The 21,365-nt window shown below is 46.2% G+C and overlaps 1 protein-coding gene across 1 annotated transcript in view; it reads left to right on the top strand.

Annotated features, from left to right (window-relative positions):
• Positions 1-245: 245 nt before the first annotated feature.
• Positions 246-21,365, top strand: part of GCC2 (GRIP and coiled-coil domain containing 2) — a 413,631-nt gene continuing 392,511 nt past the window's right edge. Inside the window, exon 1 of the mRNA XM_078658140.1 lies at positions 246-376. Coding sequence (XP_078514266.1) covers positions 371-376 — 6 coding nt within the window. The 5' untranslated portion in view covers positions 246-370. The remainder of the gene's footprint in view (positions 377-21,365) is intronic.

The following is a 21,365-nucleotide window of genomic DNA, read 5'->3' as shown; positions in this document are numbered from 1 at the left end:
GTCTGTAATGTAGAGATTGAGATGAACTTTCCAAAACTGTTGAGAATAGGAGTGTCTAAAATGTTTGATTGTACGGGTAATAAGTATGCATTAAGTGATGTGAACAGTTTGAAAACATATGCCCGAACTAAACTTTCAAAACAAACCTCAGGGCGCACAGATGTTTTTCGCTGTTATATCAACATGGCCGCTAGTTTGGCACTACTGAAGTATGAGTTCAAGCATCGACGTCCGTTTTCTCTTTTGTTGGCAAACACGATTGTTAGCGTCATAGGAGATGAGGAAGGCGGAAGTGCTTGTGTTTTGTGATGGTTCTTTTACTGATGGGACGATGCTTTGAGGCTCATTAGCCAACTCTTTGAGCGGCAACATGGAGGTGAGAGGGTAGCGGGGCTAACTTTACAAATGAAACATTCTACAGTTTAAGCTAAGAGAATGCAGGAGGGATTCGGCATTTCTCTTGGAAGCAGAGTATAGTACCCTTAAACAGACGTAAGCCAACTGAGCTAGGTGGCTGCACCAGCTAGTCAGATGATTCCAAACTCGGAGATATCACCTACAAGCAGGACTACGGACGACAAGCAGATATCACCCTATAGGCAGGCACACCGTATCCCATTGGCAGGCAGGGAAAATAGTTATATGCCGGTACCCCAAATGAACCAATAACACGAACCTCCAGGAAGGCAACACTGATCTCCGTTGAAGCACTAAGAGTAGGAAGTGGCATCCCTGTAGCCAATGAAAACAATTACTCGCTCACAGGCAACCCACAAGCAAGCAAACTGCTCCATGCAGAGGTTTGCTTTTTCTCCGGTACCGAGTGCATTTGTGGTTACTGGACTGTTTCCGGTGTGATTGCTGTTGTGTTCGAAATGCTGTTCCAAGGTCGCAGTATTATAACGTTCTAATTTGGTACCCAGATACTCCCTCAGTACTCTTGACAACTCATGTGCGGTCACAACTCAAGTCAGAATGTAGAAGGAGGTTTGGAACTAACATTCTATTTTACACCTTTATTTACGTTCATTAAAACTCAATGCCCAGTCTGGGTTGTGTTTGTTAATAATATGTTATTGTGGTAATATCCTTCTTTTCTTTCTAGCATTGTCATTGATGTCACTTATGGAATTGTCATATGTATTGTAGAATGTTACACATGTAATGGAGAATGTTGTAGTGGACCTGAGTTCTAGATCAGAGAAGCGGTTGGAGCTGATCTAGACGCTTTGGTTTGTGCTCCAGTGGGTCCTTGGATTTAACTTAAATAAATCCTATTTAAAACTTTTACTGCCTCCTCCGCTCTTTACAATGGCGACGAGGATGGGATGGTTGGAGCTGATCTGATCTAGACGCTTTGGTTTGTGCTCCAGTAGGTCCTTGGATTTAACTTAAATAAATCCTATTTAAAACTTTTACTGCCTCCTCCGCTCTTTACAGTTATTAATTTGCATTGCGTTACTTTTGTTAAGCGCTAACGCAGCAAAGCTAGTATTTCCATGAGGTTGTACAAGGTACGGGGCACAATGTGGGGTTGGGGAAGGGTGGGTTAGAGAATGCTTAACCTGGGACAAGACCAAATACTTGGCGGAAGAGGTGTATCTTAAGATGTTTTTGGATTACTTTAAAGTCTTCCTTGAGCCAGAGAGATGCTCTTTTGTTTACATGGAAAACACTTAAAGTAAGAAACAGCATATCACGTAGAATGCCCTAGCACCATGTGGGGCTGAGATATTGTCTCTGTCACTCCGTCCTTATCCCAGTCATTAGAAAAAACAGAAAATAAACAAAGTCGCACCCCACCCACCCCTCAAAAGTAGTGACTGTGCCAAAGACTTTCGGAACTACCGATAATGAAGAGTACCAGTAAGGAACGGGGCAGGAACCCTAAGAGTTTTATAACAGCTAAATATTATAGCATTGACATTAAATTAGTCTGATGCACTTTGGCCAATGTTATCCTATGATTAGAGGTTCTGGTCCGCTCACCTATTTATGCAAAACAATAGGACCTACATTTTTTTACTTCAGCACTCACACATTTTCTAGTAAATGGTTCACAATTGCTCGGCAGAATGCTAAAATGCATGAAGTAAGTTGTGCTACTTCTCACCTTTGCCTTATTTTCGTATTGCTTCCCTGTGCCCAGAAAGACACCTCTGCATTTAAGCCTTGATGGCTGATAATTTTAGAAAATGCTCTTAAAAGCAACTTCCGAAAAATCCAATCATCCAAAATGAACTGCACATTCATCAAAGACCCGCTCTATCACTGATGGCACCTGTCCATTCTGAGAACTGGTCTTACTAGTATTATATTTGACAAGTATTTCAAAAGTTGATATCCTAGAACCATAAGAGGGATATGGAGGGATCAAACACTTCCAGAATTAGAGTGACCTCCCTCAGCAAAGAGAAATGAGAGCGTCTAGGCCAGCTGGCTTCCTGTCCTTCTGGCAAGAGATATGTTGGCACACTATGGTTGAAGGAATGATACAGGCCTGCTGATTATTACAGGCGACCCCACAACCTAGAGAATGCCTTCCCATGGACTTTGCTTCTCCTGACCAGATGAAATATGAGGTGCTTATCTCCTGGGCGACCTATGTTCATCAAGACACCCGACTGCTGTTTTTAAATCAGCATGGCCTTGCTCTGGTCTGCCTTGAATCGGGTCTGCTTATACAAGCAAAAGCTGTTCAGGCCCTCGTGCAGGTAAGTAAGTTGTTCCTCTTTTCACAGATTACAGCAGCAGTGTGCCTTTGCAGCCATCCAAAATGTAGGTTGAACCTAGAGGCAGTGCTTTAAATGGGCCTGTACTCACCGGTACTGAGTACCGGCACTTCTTAAATTTATCACTCTGAGTACTGGCACTTCTCTATTGCCGAGGAGAGTTCTAGTACTCATGAAAAGGTAGGCTCATTGGCTGAGAGTGCTAATGAGCAGGAGTGGATTGTGTCTGTCAGCCAAAGCGCCGCTTCTGTAACCCCTATTTGAGCCCCAGCTGAGCTATTCAGCAGGGCTCATTTGAATAATGTCCGGTGTTCAGCATCATGCTGTTTGACAGAGCAGGGTCCGTTCTGGCCCTGTGCTGTTAATCACATTCACACTATCCTGTGCATTTGCGCAAACACAGGAATCTTGGCAGTCTCATGGCCGTGGCAATTACAAAAGCCATGGTGAAGAGTAGAACATGGTTTTTCACATACCGGTGTCTTTTGTGTGTTTGCTTGTGTGTGTGTGTGTTTGCCTGCATTTGTATGCCTGTTTTTTTGTAAGAAAAAAGCGAGAGAGAGAATTAAGACACTCTCAGGAGGTATTTTAAAAAAAAATGGGTGGCACTTTGTGTGTTCATTTCTGCTTGGCGATAAAGGTTCATAAATAACGTAGTAGTGCGAGTTGGTGGGTGAGTGAGTGGATCGATAAGTGAGCAAGGGTGGATGTATAGATCGATGGATGGATGAGTGAATGGATGGATGGGTGAAAGAGGGTGGTTGGATAAAAGGGCAGATGATGGGTGGATATGTGAAAGATTGGATGGATGAATGAGAGGGAGGATGGATGAAAGGGTGGATGATGGATGAGTGAAAGGGTGGTTGGAATGAAAGGGTGGATGGTATAAAAGAGTGAAAGGGTTGATGGATAGATGAGCGTAATGATTGATGGATGAGTGAAAAGGTGGATAAAGAGATGGATGAGTGAAAGGATGAATGGATAGGTTTAAGGATGGATGGATAGGTTTGGATATGAAGGGTGGACAGACGGAATGGTGACACGCTGAATGATGGATGAAAAACTGAATAGGCAACAGAATGTAAAGGGTAAATGGTGGACATCCAAGTGTGTGGACTGGACAGGCAGTCTACCCACAGGACTACAGCTATAAAAGAATGTGGCCCTGGACTAGAATCATATTGCCAGTTACCAATTAGCCTGAGTTGAAGTGGCAGTAGACGCACTTACTCAGAAAGACGGTACTCTTTGGGTGACACCAGTCATCATACCACAGCTCTGATATCACACCACAAAAAAATTACATGGCACACCACCAGTTAGTTTGTGCGATTGGTAACTTCACTTGAGAAAAATGACAGGGCTTGTGAAAAACATTGCAGTGCTGGATGGCACTTGTTTACCAAGCCACTCGGGAGACTTTGTCCAAACGTATCCAAGAAGCTGTTAATCTTGGTGTCTTGGCTAGAAATTGGGATGATATGAGCGCCTATAAAATCAGGTGTGTTAGGGCACAGACAAGGGACGAAGCAGACTTGCCACACTTGCAGTCCTGGAATATTTCCTTAAAGTGTCCACCCCATATTCCACAGATATGTTCTTCAGTACACTCTGGCTAGCTGAGTTGCAAGATAATTTCTGCACTTCTTGGAGTTGACCTCCTTATAGGCGTCCGTCATTTGTTGCTTGCGCTTTATCCTCCTGGTTAGGAACCTGTGCGTTGTTATGCTGGAGAGCACAGTGGTTTTTCCAGGACAGTCCTTAGCTATATGGCTTCTCCTGATCCTACGGGAAAAACATCAACTGGAGGTCATGTTAATGGCAAACTTTACTCTGTGCCGGTGTAATATTACTTCTCTCTTAAGTCAAGGCAGAGTGCTAGATATTGTATTTATTATGCCTAAGCAAAAGTTATTTTTGCATTTGTCACCCTAAGTGGAGCGAGTATCCCCAGACGTGGGTACTGTGCTCACCATGCCACCAGAGTCAAGCTATCCTGATTGATGAGGGGTGATACCCCGAAACCGGTCCTAGGAAGCTTGTTTCCAGTCCGGAAGAACATGACCTGGCAGTTCTGGCAGGACTCTTCCTGTGGGGAACAGGGTCAAGACTGATTTGCATATGGCTGGGTCCAAACTGTAGTGGCATGGTGAGCAAAAAAGCGATGGACTTTGGCCCAGATCTCTGTACTGTGGATGAGTGAAGGACATTGGTCAGCATTCCGTCCATTTGTTCTTTTTGAATGTATGACACCTAGACGTGTATATAAACATCTGTAGTGAAAATTTGCACAGGGCATCATATGTGTCATTCTCACATGAGTGTATTAACATGTATGTTGTCACCCCATAGTCATCTCAACATGTGTTATCATCTTATGAACCTCTTATACGCACTGTGGAAACATCTTATAAGCATCTCATATATATCGCCTTTAGCTGTGGAATTATTAACTTTGCAATAGTAGCAAATAGTTTAAGAGGTCATAATAATGTTAGGGGTTATTATTACAGGTGATAGTCAGATTTGTATGGTGAGTCGTGGAAGAGCAATCTTAGCAGTATTCTTAAGGTGGCGTGCCAGGTTGAGTGGTTACATTTGATGCATGCAAGGAGGTCATGTTATTAGTAAAAGGTGCTGGTTAATGTAGATGTTCTTAGTGGTTAGATGGTGGTTATAAGGGTGTATTACCAGGTATATAATTGGAGAGTAGGTGATTAAATAACAAAGGTAATGAGGTGTTTTAATATACCAGTTGAGAACGCTTAACTAGTCAAGATTTGACAACAAGAAAGAACATGCTTAGGGTACATTACGGGATCCTTATATGACCATCTCTATTTTAGTTATATTGTTTAGAAAGGTTTTCAGAAGTGCCGGTGTAATATTACTTCTCTCTTAAGTCAAGGCAGAGTGTTAGATATTGTATTTATTATGCCTAAGCAAAAGTTATTTTTGCATTTGTCACCCTAAGTGGAGCAAGTATCCTCAGACGTGGGTACCGTGCTCACCATGCCACCAGAGTCAAGCTACCCTGACTGATGAGGGGTGATACCCCGAAACCGGTCCTAGGAAGCTTGTTTCCAGTCCGGAAGAACATGACCTGGCAGGACTCTTCCTGTGGGGAACAGGGTCAAGACTGATTTGCATATGGCTGGGTCCAAACTGTAGTGGCATGGTGAGCAAAAAAACGATGGACTTGGGCCCAGATCTCTGTACTGTGGATGAGTGAAGGACATTGGTCAGCATTCCGTCCATTTGTTCTTTTTGAATGTATGACACCTAGACGTGTATATAAACATCTGTAGTGAAAATTTGCACAGGGCATCATATGTGTCATTCTCACATGAGTGTATTAACATGTATGTTGTCACCCCATAGTCATCTCAACATGTGTTATCATCTTATGAACCTCTTATACGCACTGTGGAAACATCTAATAAGCATCTCATATATATCGCCTTTAGCTGTGGAATTATTAACTTTGCAATAGTAGCAAATAGTTTAAGAGGTCATAATAATGTTAGGGGTTATTATTACAGGTGATAGTCAGATTTGTATGGTGAGTCGTGGAAGAGCAATCTTAGCAGTATTCTTAAGGTGGCGTGCCAGGTTGAGTGGTTACATTTGATGCATGCAAGGAGGTCATATTTTTAGTAAAAGGTGCTGGTTAATGTAGATGTTCTTAGTGGTTAGATGGTGGTTATAAGGGTGTATTACCAGGTATATAATTGGAGAGTAGGTGATTAAATAACAAAGGTAATGAGGTGTTTTAATATACCAGTTGAGAACGCTTAACTAGTCAAGATTTGACAACAAGAAAGAACATGCTTAGGGTACATTACGGGATCCTTGTATGACCATCTCTAATTTAGTTATATTGTTTAGAAAGGTTTTCAGAAATGCCGGTGCATCGAAGTATGATGTTTTCCTAACACTTGCCATTTTCATTTTTGCTGGATCTATGAAGGAGAATGAGATTTCATCTTGTTTTTTTGAGCGAGCAATCTCTTCCTGCTATTCACAGTTTCTTTCGTGTAGTCCTGCAATATTCCAATTCTATGGCCTTTCCATAAGACAAATTTCACGGCTTTTATTTTTATTTGAGTTAGGATTTTTTCTGTGTGTTCATAGCAGGGTGGTCTGAAGATCACTGGTCGATGCGTTTTTAGGTGGTATTAGGGTCTGGTTGGGATTATTTGCCCTCTCAATCTCAAAGTCTTGTTGTTAGTGCTTGAGGCACCCACGATTCTAAGAATGCCACACAAGTCATTTTCATTCTCGGCGTTTTCGGGCAAGCCAAACATTTTGAGGTTTTCTCGACAGTTCCTGTCTTTCAGGTTTGTGATCTTTCTCGAAGAGTATGATATTTTTTTCATTGGTGTTGGCTTTCTTCAGGAGAGGTGAGGTCTGGTCTTCAACTTTGCTCACTTTGGATTCAGTCACGGCAACTCTGGAGGTTATGTTTTGGAGCTCTTTTCTAAGGCCTTGCAATTCTGTTTACAAAATGTCAGTGTTTGTTTTTGTTAACCTGGTCAGGTCATGGAGGGCATTCACGTCCTCCAGTATTAGATCCATGTTTGCCCCCAGAATCTTGTCTGCTTTTAATATATTTAATAATATCTAAAAGTGACAGCCAGGTTGTTATGAACATTCATTTGGTTTCGTTGGAGGGTTTCATTTGGTTTTATTGGAGGATTATAGGGTTATGCAGCTATGCAGTAACATTGGTAAGGAAGCCACCTCCCTCCTTGGGTGGTTCTTTGGGTGTATACTATTGACGGGCGACGTAGATGTCTGCCGGCTGCAGGGGTGTGATTTGGTCCGAGGAATGCGAGCAGGAACCAAGAGCTCCCTCACCGGCCAGGCGCCTGGCTTAAATGTTCTTGCAGGTTATGCTGAGCACCAGAGGGAGGCTTGCAGGGTGAAGCAGAGATCTTGACGTTTAACAGTGTGCTACACCCCTTGCTATAAGAGTGCTTATCATGAAGCCCCTATTCTGTTTTCGCACATGTATCCCACAAGTTTCTCACTGATCAGGGGGTTTTAGCACTGTCTCTGCTTCAGATGACGTCTGAATCACGGAGCTCCTCTGAAGACAATGATTGCTCTTGCATTTACAGGTGGGTGGGGTGCCTTTTTATTCCATTGATCAGTCTCACCTGCCTAAAGCGCAGGTCAGAATAGGCAGGGGTCCTATGTTTCAACCGCTCCTCACCTAATTAGAAGCAGACAGCAGTGCCAATGGAACTGTGGTGACCGTGACAGGGTCTGTGGAGTGCTCGCTCCCAAACAACTGTAATGAGGCTATAGAGTTGGGGATTAGTACTGTTGCGGTTTCCGGTGGTGTCCCAAATCTAATCACATCAAATCGGCCCGGTGCTCTGCCATTAGCTTAGCCTTTGCATGATGTCAGGGTGGTTTCGAATTGCCCCTTTATGCTGTGGATGTCTTGCTTACCGTGTTTGGATCACTGTCTGGTGACTGAGTGGTGGGGATGGACTGGAGCACCTCCTTAGACTGTCGTCTCCCGTACATACCAGTGGTTACCAAGGGGTGCCATCTTGTCACCAAGTCATTGGAGACTTCTCGGGCCTGCGCTTGGACCGAAAAAGTTAAGGGGTATTTCAGTTTGTTTCTCACCTGATGCAGAACAGTTGCCAATATGCAAGGAGCATTGGTGTGCAGATTGGGGTCTGCTGATCTCACTCCCCTTCCTCGCTGCGACAGAGCTACAGGATTAGGTGGCCTTCTTGCCTGGTCTCAAACCACATTCCCTGTTTTTTTTTTGTGTGTTGAATTTGAAATCTACTAGACAGCGCATGCCCTGTCTGTTGCCAGACCTGTTTTGGGCTTGCCAAGAGCTTTCAGGGTTTTGGAGGGCACCCATTGCTTTTCATTGGTTGGCTTTCCTGTCCCTCATTTGCTTATTTCTTATTGATGCCTTAGCTTGTCATGCTTACGTTTTCTCCTCTCAAGGAGCATTGCCACTTTAGTCACTTTTGATTGGCTGGCTTCTATGGCTCACACATGCTTACTTTTCAAGAACCACTTTTTTCTTTTGGGTTAAGCACTCAGCGATGTGCATGTGATTTCCAGATTTCTCCATTGTGCCCTTCTCTCCCCCTGCACTGCATGTTGCCTCTTGTGTGCTACTCCCTGCCCCCTCCAAGCTGAGCTCATCTTTGTGTACTCCCCACTTCCCCCATTGTTTTCTTGCCTGTGTACTTCTGCTTTGCTCGCTCTACATTGCCCCAGATCCTTTCTTGCTGTTTGCTTCTCCACCACTCGTTCCACTTTGCAGTCTTTTGCCGTTTTGATGCCCCTAGTGCTTCACTTAGCTCTCTGCCTGCTTTCTTCTCACCCATGCCCTCTGTGTTACTGCCACCCTACCTGAACTCGTGTGTTGCTTCTGCCCCTTCATCTGCACCCCCCTGTTGCTTCCTCACACCTAGCAAACACAAGGAGATGATGGACAGAGCTCTGAAACTTTTCAGACACCCACTGGCCCCAGTCACTATTAGATCTGGGTTGAATGCATCATCATTCTTTAGCTCACTTCGCCACCCCAGTTCACTCTCACCTACCCTCTGTTGCTTCCTTCCCCCCCATCCAAAAGAAACTAATTGTTGACAGCATAAACTAACTGAAGTAAGTAGGAAAACATTGAAATAGGTGACAATGTTTTCATATGTAGGTTTTGCGCCGATGGGCGAGCTGCAAAAGTTATATAATGTCCGTCAATCAGACACTTCTGGCTGCCATGATGTATTGTGTTTTTTGATTGTCAAAAATACGCACTATCCAGAGCCATCAACTGAGGTGCAGTTTATAATCTTTTTTTTTTTATTTCAAATCTTTTTTTATTAAAGTTCAAGGTACATAAGATTACACAGAAAAAGAAGGCAAACATACAAAAGGTAGCTCGCATGAGATATACGATGAATAATGCATGGAAAGAATAAGATGCTAATGACATAATACACCCGTGTGAAATACACAGTCGATCCATATAGTTGTAAAGCAAGGAGAGCAGTGTATCAGATTTCCATGCATACAATCTCTGTGTCATGGAGCAAAAATAACTAAGAAGACAAAGAAGACAAAAAGGAAAGAAGAGGGGAGGAGATTAGACGAAGAGAGGGGGAGAGATCGAGAGATCGAGTAGCAGCAACAAGGTTTGAAGAAACTACTTGAGTCCGGACATACGTCATACGTCATACATACCGGAAGTAATGCCTGATGTAGCAGCAGCGACCCAGTAGGGACCTAATGAGTCCTTTGGCAGTGCACCTAAAGTGGGTCATAACAGAGTTCCAATGAGTCGAGCAGACTCCAGAGTTTGGAGTGAGGCTTTTGCCAGGGGGATGAGCGTAATACGTCATTGTCCGCACCCCTCAGGGAAGACAGCCATTCCTGCCGATGCGCGAAAGAGACGTCAGAAGCGCTCTTCCACTTGCTCAGGATAATCTTGCAAGCCAGTGTGAGCATAAGGTCCAGGAGGTGTCTGTCATGTTCCCTAGGGATATTCGGGTCAATCGCACCTAGCAGAATATATGTGAAGTCCCTGGGTGGTCGGTAGTGGAAGGTGTGGTGGATGTAGGCAAAGATCTTGTCCCAGAATGTTTGGATCAACGGACAGTGAAAAAACATATGTGCCATGTTACCCACGTGTGTTTTGCAGTTCCAGCAAAGGGAGCTGTCCAGAAGTTTGAGCTTAAAGAGTTTCTCAGGTGTCCAGTAGGATCTGTTTATCAGCATAAGTTTGGCCTGCGATAGCATCGGTGATATTTTATTGTAGAAAGGAGTGAGATAAATCTTGTCCCAATCAAAAGTCAGGTTAGAGGAGTTTGTCTCGTTTTCCCAGTCCCTCTCACACTTTCTATGTGTTTTCTGTGGTAACGGTGATATGAGTTTATACATTTTTGATACCATGTGGCCTTGTGACAAAATGTGAGCTAGCCTGGTGCATAGAGTGGGTTGCTGCGGGACAATGACTCTGGCAGAAACAAGTGCTTTAAGGCGTAGGAACTTGTAAAAGTCGAGCGGTCGGAGATCAAACCGCGACTGTATGGTGGCAAAAGGGAGCGGGGAAGTACCATCGTAAATGTCCTGCACCAAATTCAAACCCTTTTTAACCCAGTCCTCCCAAAAGGGAAGTCCGCAATCATCCTTTAGAGCTGGGTTAAACCAAAACGATGATAGGTTTGATTTGGAGATTTTTATTTTAGCTTTGCAGTGCCTCTCAAGGTTGAGTAGAGCCCGCTTAGTGTTGAGAAATATATATTTTGATTGAGTAAAGGCCGAAGAGTCCATAGTCATTATAGCGGAAAGTGGCAGGTTGTTAATGATGGATTTTTCCACATGAACCCACACGGGAGTGTATTCTTGTTGCTTAAGGAACCAATTTGCTCCTTGTTTGCACAAGAATGCCGTCTGGTAACATCTTAAGTTAGGTAGACCTACCCCCCCCTTTTGTCTTTTGGCAGTTGAAGTTTTTTCAGGGAATTTCTCGGTTTCTTATCCTGCCAAATAAAATTATTGAAGTGTTTATGTACCCTGGATAGGAAATCATCCGAAAGTAACATGGGTAACATGCTGATTAAATAATTTACAAGGGGTGTAATCATCATTTTGAGGGTCTCCACCCTTCCCCACCATGATAAAAACTTCGGGGACCAGCCTTCTAGAAGTGTGGACATTTTCTTAAGTAATGAGGTCTCATTCATTTTAAGCATACTAATTAAGTCCTTCTCAAAATCAATCCCTAGATATTTAAAACTCTTCTGTTGCCAGCAAAGGCCTGTATTACCCAGGACACTCCTATCACCGAAGTTACTAAGCAGTTTTACTTCAGTTTTGTCCTTGTTGAGTTTATATCCGGACACTGCCGAGAATTCTGCAATAATGGACAACAAAGCCGGTATGGCCTTGTCCGCCTTTTCGGACACTACCAGGACATCGTCTGCGTAAGCCGAAATTTTGACTACGGTTCCATTGAAGTTTATACCTTTAATTAGGTCGTTGTTCCTTAGAGAGAAAAGGAAGGGCTCAATGCCAAAAGAAAGAGTGACGGAGAAAGGGGACAGCCTTGCCTCGTACCTTGTTGCAAGGAAAAGGAGTCCGACAGGCATCCACCGGCTCTAACACGCGCGGAGGGGTTGGAGTATAAGGCCATCGCCATGCGTATGAAATCCGCGCCCAGATTAAATTTATGGAGAGCGGCTTCCAAGTAGGCCCAGTCAACCTTATCAAAGGCCTTCTCGGCATCTAGGGTCACAGCCACGGTGGGGGGAGTCTGACGTTTTAGCTCACTCTAAAATGTGCGCAAGGCTTCTAGTATTATCACTCGAAAGTCTATTTTTGAGGAATCCCACTTGTGAAGGATGTATCAACTGGGGTAAGACTAGTTGGATCTTTTATGCCAAGACCGCGGCGTAGATCTTGCAGTCAAGGTTGATCAGTGATATAGGCCTATAATTCTTGGGGGCAGACGGGTCTTTCCCGTCTTTTGGCAGGACCGCAATAATGGCTTCTGCCGGCGTGCCAAGGACCTGCCCACTGGTACTGAAGTGTTCATAGAGGTCCTTGAGTGGTTCCGTCAGAACATTCGAGAAATTCTTATAGAACGAAGCACTGAACCCGTCCGGGCCCGGAGCTTTCCCTGTTTTGAGGGACTTAATGGCCTGTAAAATTTCTGATTTTGATATGAGGTGGTTGAGTGCGACTTGATCTTGAGCTGAGAGAGCCGGGAGTTCACATTTATCAAGATATGTCCTTACCATGGAGCTGTCAATATCTTTGTTTTTGCTATATAGTTCGTTGTAGAATTCTTTAAATAAATCGACTATTTTGTTGGGATCTGAGTGAGATGTGCCTAATTTGTCTACTATGCATTTGATAGTTGATTGCTGTAGTTTAAATTTCAGATAGGCGGCAAGACTTTTACCCGCTTTGTTAGTTTGGCACAACCTAAAATTTTTAGGATGTTGAAGCCAGATACCTGCTCTTTCACTAATGATTTTATTATATTCGTATTTTTATTCATTAAGGCATTGAGGACCGAAGGATCTTTGGATAATATATGTTTTTTATCTAGGGCAGTTATCTCTTCATCTAGACGTGACAGGGTGGAGTTTGCATCTTTGTTCATGGCTGCACACATTTTTATTATTACCCCTCTAACCGTTGTTTTAAGGGCTTCCCACCTTTCGAGGTCTGTGGTGTCTCCTTTTTTGTTGTGGCTAAGGTAGTCCGTGATTGCTGCTTCTATGGCAGTCCTGTGTGCTTCTTTTTTTTAGTACCGCATCATTGAATCTCCACAAGGTCGTTTTACTACCCGTCTTGTGCAATGCAAGAGTCATTGTAACGCATGAGTGGTCGGAGATCACTCGCGCTTCTATAGATGTGTGTTCAATATCCCCCTTTGAGTGCGCCGATGTGAGCAGGTAATCTATACGTGAGTATGAGCCATGCGGTGGGGAGAAGAAGGTGTAGTCTCTGCCTGTCGGGTTCATCAGCCTCCAGGAATCGACTAGGTTAAAGCGGGTACAGAGATTGAGAAGTGCTTTATGTGAGTTGGTTGGTCTGAATTGACATTTTGAGTCTCTGTCTAGGAGGGGGTCCATAGGTAGGTTTAAGTCACCACCCAAAATGTGTGTTGCATTGTCTGGGATCGATTCTATGTGTGAGCTAAGTTCCTTCCAAAAATCTTGATCATCCTTATTGGGCGCATATACATTTGTTACATAGAGCTGCTTCCCACTCTTAGATAATTTAGTAGAAACCCATCTGCCTTTAGTGTCCGCACTACTCTGTAAAACTACTCTGTAGGCTCGCTTCGCAATGTGTGAGTACCCCATTCTTTTTGCCCATGGCGTCCGATCCAATCGCTTCCCTATAGAGCTTGTTTTTCATGGAGTTGAATTGCGAGGAGTCTATTTTAGTTTCTTGGAGCATTATAATATCACCTTTCTGTTTGTATAAATCCAAAAATTTCCTCTTTTTAATTGGGTGATTAAGACCCTTGACATTGAGCGCTATTATTTTTATAGTCTGCTTATCCGTAGCCATCAAAAGAGAAGGCGAATGATCTAGTAGTTCACATGATATGTGTAGCCTGAGATCTGTCTAACATTATCACCCTTTCAATGGTGCGACCTCGGCTCCCTGGATCGTCTAAGCGGGTATGCTGTAAACACGGAACATTCTCGTCAGTGCCGGTATGTAGTGTGTTGCTGCAGGAAGACCGAAGAAGGAGAGGGGAAAGAAACAAGAGAGAAGACGACACAAAAGGAAACACGCTTAAAAGAACCAAAAACCCAGCCCTACCCCCCGCCATTCCCAACCCACCCCTCCCACCCAAATAATGCACTTGGAGCATGGCGACCAGGGCGAAGCAACCACAGTGGTTGCCCTCCTCCGTGGCGCAAACTAGGAACCTGCTCATAAGTGTAGGCAAAACAGTGTTACGGAATCAAACTATGTAAACAACCGAAACTAGTCAGTAGTTCGTCTGAGACCTAGAGTCTCAAGATGGCACACATTACTAACAACATTATCTAGCTACCCCGTTATGTACTGAAACGAGGTCTATGGACTCCACCTGCATATAACAGACTAATCAATGCATAAGACGACCCGGTTGCAGTCGCATTTGGAGTGACATATATAATCCACTGATCCAACTTTGGACAAATATCAAACAACTGTCCCTAACAAATAGTAAGCCTTCGACGATGAAGATCATAACAGTAGAGCTCTATCACGACAGTTATAGGGTTCGCACATTATTGCGTAAGTCATATGTCAGTTAGATGACTGCGTTAAACATCACATTGGTGCAACGGTTGTTCCTGTCAGAACCATACAATGAAACACCTGACTCATCGTAATCCCACCTTATAATATATGCATAACATATGTCAGTGGTAAGCATTCTGTAGCTCCAGCAGTTCTTCATCCTACCAAAAGAAGTGCAAGGCCAGATAATAGCCATTCAGCGCACACCGTAGGACAAAGACCCCTATAAGTATATGAACGCTGGAACATGTGAATAAGAAATAAATCGTCCTACCATTCCTCCAGAAAAAAGCTCCACCCTGAGATGAAGAGAACAATAGCAGTTATGACGCTTCTAGGGGTATACATGGATTGTGATGTAGACCACAGCTCTCCAAGACCGAATCAGCCGAGACAAGGGTCCGAAACCTTCGCGCTGATCAGGCTTGCAAGAAGGCTGAAAAGCTGGGCGTCGGAGAACATGGATGAACATTGATGAACATGAACGTATAGTACGGTCAAAGCTTGGAACAAGAGTTAATCGTCTTTTCCCTGTGTGATTGGCGCTGCCGCAGTGTCCATTTTCGATTCTTCTGGGCCATCGAGAAATCTCTGTAGATGTAAAGGGTCCGGGAATACTTGGGGAACTCCTTGTACTGTTACACGAACGCGTGCAGGGCCCACAAAGCCGTATTGGTAGTCAAGCTGGCGAAGCCTCGGGCAAAGGGCCAGGACATTTTTCCTCAGAGCAACAGTCTCTTTGCAGCAATCCTGGGATATGTACACCTTATTGGTCTTCCAAAGGATGTGATTGTGTTTACGCATGAACGACAGGATTTGTTCTACATGCTGATACCTAAGAGGCTTATATACAATTGATCTGGGACCCCTCTGTTGATGAATGAGGCGAGTAGGGACTCTGAGCTCGATCGAGTTCCAACGGCGCACTAAAGGAGAGGTTGGTGGCCTGAGGAAACTAGGATCCCAGGAATGATATACAGTCTCCATCTTTCCCTTCAGATCCTTCCGGAATACCAAAAATTTTCAGATTTCCCCGCCGATTTCTGTCTTCTAACTCCGCGAGACGGCGTGACATTGATGACGTAGACAAAGAAAGATCTTTTAGAGATTTGCTCATTTTTACTTCCGAGTCTTCCAATTGGCTGATCATAGATTCAGTTTCAGATAGTCGCATATTGGTGTCCTTGATGTCTTGCCTCACCGCAGCAATATCCTCGCTGGTGGACTTCGTGATTTTATGTACCTCCGCTAGCTTGAGGAGAATCGTGTCTAGAGTGGCGTTCATGTCCCTTGTTCCTTTGACAGGCGAATCTGGATTTGGTGGCTCAGCTTTTGCCCTTTTAAGGTTTTTGGGATCCCTTTTTGCCGGATGGGGTGTAACAGCATGCCGGAGAAGATGGCTGCCTAGGCGTTCCTCTCCGCCCGTGGCGCCAAGTGTAATAACTTTAATGGTAAATTCCTGCAGCCAAAGATATCTCCGATGGTGAGGCAAAGCGGCGGAAGACACCGGGGACCAGTTTGAAGCTCTGTGAGGGCGTACGATGTCCCGGAGCGGCTGATTTCCTCATCACGGGCCGCGACCGCATGGAGAGCGGCGCGCGCCCCTACCCGCTACAGTGAGTGCCGTCTAACCTTTGTCGCGGGACTCCGCTTCCACCCCTGGCAGCAGAAAGACGGGTGAGAGCCTTCCCCATGAATCGTAGCGGCATGAACAGATGAGAGCACCGACACGAGAAGGGTGACATTTTAAGAGAAGCTCTCTTGGTCAGGCATCTCAAGGGTTAAAATGGTGGCCGCAACTCTCTGAGCCGACCCGATTTCAACTCCCGATTTCCCCGAAGCTTTCTTGTGAAGCGCTGACTATTGTTTTTTTTTTTGTGTTTTTTTTTTGGTTAAAAACTTTTATTGAGCAACAAAATCAAATTTACAGAGATGGGCCTACAACCGCACTGGCTGGCCGCTAAAAGCAAAGCACAATGTGATAAAAACAATGAGAGCCTTTCCGGCGGGCGGGCACAAACCGGATACAGGATGTCGCCCACACTATAGAACAGGAGAAGACAATTTTCCATTTTATACACACAAAAACAAACAAACATCTAAAAGGCGAATGCATAATAAACGGAGTCAGCCCAGGAGGGGGAGGGGAACCCCACTGATCAGGAATCCAAAGTCACAATCAACAGGATAAGGCAGGGCAGGGGTGGACAGCGGGGAGGTCAATCAAATCAAGGGACAGTATACGAAAATTCAGGAACGTCGGCCTAGGGAGACAGGATAACATCAGGGGTTTCAACCAAGGGAGGAGCGCAAATATCACCGCGATAGGCGTTCCACTGACTCCAGATCTTTGTCCATGCCCTAGGCCTGCCCCTGGCTGTGTAAACAGTCTTCTCGTGGAACATAGACCAGTCCATGTTGTCTTCCCACACAGAGACACTGGGGGGCCTGTGTGAGCCCCAAAGTTGCGCTATGTCTCGCATCGCAATCATATATCCCAGGGTCGCCCATCTGGTCTGGGCCACCGAGTAGTCGGTGGGTTCCCACACATTCAACAGGCATCTCCGGGCCTCTGGCGCCAGAGCAATTCCAGTCACATCAGTCATCACCGCAAGCACCTCCGTCCAGTAGGCAGCCACCCTCGGACACTCCCAGATAATATGAAGAAACGTAGCACTCATCCCACACCCACGCTTGCACAGGCCATCCGGGGAAAAACCCATCACTACCAAACGAGGACCAGTGACGTACACCCGGTGGAGGATCTTAAGCTGAACTAGACGGAGGCGGGCAGGAATGGCGACCTCTTTTGGAGAAGACAGCGCCGACTGCCAATCTTCGTCATCCAATTCCAGCCCGTCGCCGACCCAAGCCTCCCTGAGTCGAACAAGCAAATCGGCGCGATTGTGAATCAGCTTCTTATAAATCAAGGAGATAGTGCTATCGGGGAGATGACCGTCCAGGATACGATCCTCGAGGGGGGAGGATTCGGGAAGAGCGGCACCAGAAGTCAGAACAGAAGCGAGAGCATGACGGACCTGCAAATATCTAAAAAATTCCCTATCACTCAGTTCATATTCATTCCGAAGGGTCTCGAAGGACTTCACCGCTCCATTCACACATACATCACCCACTCTACAAATACCAATCGTATCCCAGCGGTCAAACCCCTTCGTCGTCCAGAGACATCCCAGACGCTCAGATGCAAAGAGCGGAGTAGCAAGCGTCACTCGGTCGTCCCACCCCAGGCTTACATTCGCAGCGCGCCATACACTAACCGCGATCCTGGTAAGATGGCGCCCAGCCGACCTAGAATAAAGCGCTCTATTAAAGTCCCCACCCGGCAGCTGGAGTCTCTCCATGTCAAAGGCCGGGTTCCGACCCGGGGAATACATTGAATGGTTAATGGCAGACAGTTGGGTAGCCCAGTAATATCTCCTGATATCAGGAAGTGCTATGCCCCCGTCATACCAAGGGATGGTGAGCTTCGCGAGGGCGAGACGTGGACGCCCGTCCCAAATCAGTTGCCTTTGCAGACTTTCAACCTCTCGGAAATAGGTAGCAGGGATAAGATCATAAGAATTTTGAAGTGCATAAAGGAATCGCGGTAGGGACATCATTTTGAAAAGGGCGGCCCTGCCCAGCGGCGACAACGGTAATCTACGCCAACGGGCCACATCCAGCCTCAGTCTAAGAAGTGGGGGAAGGAGATTACGTTCAAACCGGAGCGACGAATCCAGCGTAATAAAAATCCCCAGATATTTGAACCCGGACTGAACAATCTGGATAGGAACTCTGTTCGGCAATGGAGGCAGATCACCCGAAAGAACATAGACACAGGATTTAGCCCAGTTAATAACCAAACCAGAATTTTTGCCAAACGAGGTGAGAACATCAAATAAAACATTTAAAGATTTACGCGGGGAAGTAAGATAAAGAAGAATGTCGTCCGCGTAAAGCGAAACACGGTCCTCAAGATCCGGGGACCAACGTATACCCTTGATAGAAGGCTCCCAGCGAAGCCACGCAGCCAGCGGTTCCAATGCGAGAGCAAACAGCAGTGGAGACAAGGGGCAGCCCTGTCTGGTACCCCTACCAAGGGAAAAGGGAACCGAAACTCGGCCGTTAACCACAACCTGCGCCAGGGGGTCGGTGTACCGCAGCTTCACCCATCCAATAAACCCCGGGCCAAAACCAAACTTCTCAAGAGCCGCCCAAAGGTAGGGCCACTCTATCGTATCAAAGGCCATCGAGGCGTCCAACGAAGCCAAAATGGCCGGCTCCGTCAGAAGCCCCGCCCTCGCGATAGCTCCATGGAGGCGACGCAGATTCAGAGCCGTGTTACGGTGCGGGATAAAACCGGACTGATCCGGATGAACCAAGTCACTAATGACCGTTAGGAGGCGAGTAGCCAAGACCTTGGCAAGAACCTTGGGCTCAACATTTAGCAGGGAGATGGGTCTATACGACGAACAAAGATCCCGGGGCTTACCGTCCTTAGGAATTACAACGATCGTAGCTAGGCGTTGGTCATAAGGAAGAGCACCCCGTTCACGGGACTCCGAAAACATTGTTCGAAGATAGGGCGCAATCTTATCAGGAGACAGTTTGTATAATTCGATTGGCAAACCGTTCGGGCCCAAAGCCTTGCCCGAACGGAGAGAGCGAATCGCAGTCGCTATTTCGTCCGTAGAGCGCGGGGCCTCCATAGAGACCCGCTCCAAGTCAGAGAGGCAGGGCAAAGCTATGTCGCGCAATAAGAGGCGAGAGTCGTCTGTATCCCGCTTCGACACTGGGGAGTAAACCGCACGAAAATAATCAGCAAAGCAATCCACTATTTCAACTGGGTCAGTCACATTCACACCATTCAAAGTCCGAATCACAGGCACGACTCGGTTCGCTCTCTCCTTCTTATCCAACCAGGCAAGCAATTTACCCGCTTTGTCCCCACCATCATACAGACGACCCTGTTGCTCTCGAAACATCATTTTAGCCGCATCTGTGACCAGAGACTTATAGGCAAATTGTTTCAGACCCAAGGCATGGAGTTTGTCATGAGTAACACTCAATTCCAAGTCAGCTTCCAGCTCAAGTATTTCCAATTCAAGACCCACCACCTCCCGATTCCTCGCCTTTTTGGTTTCAGCAATAAGAGACAGGGCCTGCCCACGAATCACTGTCTTAAAAGCCTCCCAAAGGGACACCGCAGAGGAGACAGACCCCTCGTTATCTAGGAAGTAGTTGTCCAGGGACTTAATTAACAGACCACGGGTCACAGGGGAGGTCAGGTACCAAGGGTTGATAGGGGCCACCCGGCCTGCCGCCTCCACCCCCACATCAAAACAAAGCCAGAGCGGAGAATGGTCCGAGATGCCCCGGGGAAGGTGTCTAATCTCCCGGACAGCCGACGATTGTGCAGCTGGCATGAGGAAATAATCCAGTCTAGACAAACTCCCATGGGCTCCAGAATGAAAGGTGTATTGAAGCTGAGTGGGGTGCATAAGTCTCCAACAGTCCACCAAACCAAAAGTATCCAAAAAGCCACCCAGCCACAATTGGGCCGAAGGAGTATCCCTAGGGGGGTAACGATCATTCAGGCCGGAGAGAACAGCGTTAAAATCACCAGCCATGAAAAGAGCACCATCAGGGAGTCCCAACAGCACACGGCCCAAATCGGAGAAGGTAGAGGACTGTAGGCCGGGGGGCGCATAGACGGTGAACAGGGAAAGGGTTCGGCCCTCGTATCGTCCCACGAGGATGGCGTAACGCCCCCGATCATCGAGGATTACATCATCTATAGCAAGGGGAAGGGAAGTCCGGAGAAGGATGCCCACCCCCCTGGAACCCGTAGTAAAGCCTGAATGCGCAACAAGACGATAGCCCCACCTATTCATTGCATGACCAGTATTACCCACTAGATGTGTCTCCTGCAGAAAGACAACATCGGGAGACAAACGTCGCAGGCATCGCAACACCACCCCCCGCTTTATACGATCCCCTAGACCATTGACATTCCATGAAACAAACTTCAACCCGCTAACCCCCATCCCACAAAGTGATGCAGGAACCATCCCCAAATGAGCATGACACTGAAAATTCCATTATCAAGATAGAATCGCCTTGAAAAAACAAAACACAAACCTCAAACACCCCACCTATCCACCCCCCAACATCCAAGAAAACACCCCCCACCCTGCACCCCTGCAATAAGCAAATAAGCCACCCCAACATGCAGTGTGCCTGTCGCCCAAAAACCCCCGTTCTACAAAAAGACCCCGGAGGAGGAAAAGGCCCCAGTCCCACCCGCCACCCCGATAGAGGTAAAGAAAAGGAGAAGACACAGAAAATAAAGGCACTCAAGTATAGAACCCAGGAAGAAACACATTACATGGAGACAGGGGCGTAGACAGTAAGTTCAACTCTCTACACCACCCTCGGCACCACCCGGGTGCTCGGTGGGCTCAGTCAAAGTAGGCCGGTCCGGCAAAGAGTCCAACCAGTCATTCACCGAATCAGGCCGATCAAAGAAAAGGGTCCGTTCACGGTACTCAACTCGCAGCCTGGTAGGAAAAAGCATGGCATAGCGCAGTCCCAAGTCCCGAAGACGCTTCTTGACTCCACGGAAGCCCATTCGCTGTCTCTGCACAAGCTGGGAGAAATCAGGATAAAAGTTCACCGTGGCATTTTCGAAGGCCACCGGGCCCTTAACTTGCGAGGCCTGCAGGATAGCGTCTCGGTCCCTATAGTGAAAAAGTTTTGCAACAATGGGCCTCGGGCGCTGACTATTGTTGTGACGCAGGAGATGCGCTGGATCTACTCATCCTCTACAGG

This window comes from Lissotriton helveticus, chromosome 8, assembly GCF_964261635.1.
Source record: "Lissotriton helveticus chromosome 8, aLisHel1.1, whole genome shotgun sequence".
Taxonomy (NCBI): Eukaryota; Metazoa; Chordata; class Amphibia; order Caudata; family Salamandridae; genus Lissotriton; species Lissotriton helveticus.
The sequence above is the reverse complement of the archived record's forward strand: the minus strand, read 5'-3'. Positions and strand labels throughout refer to the sequence as shown.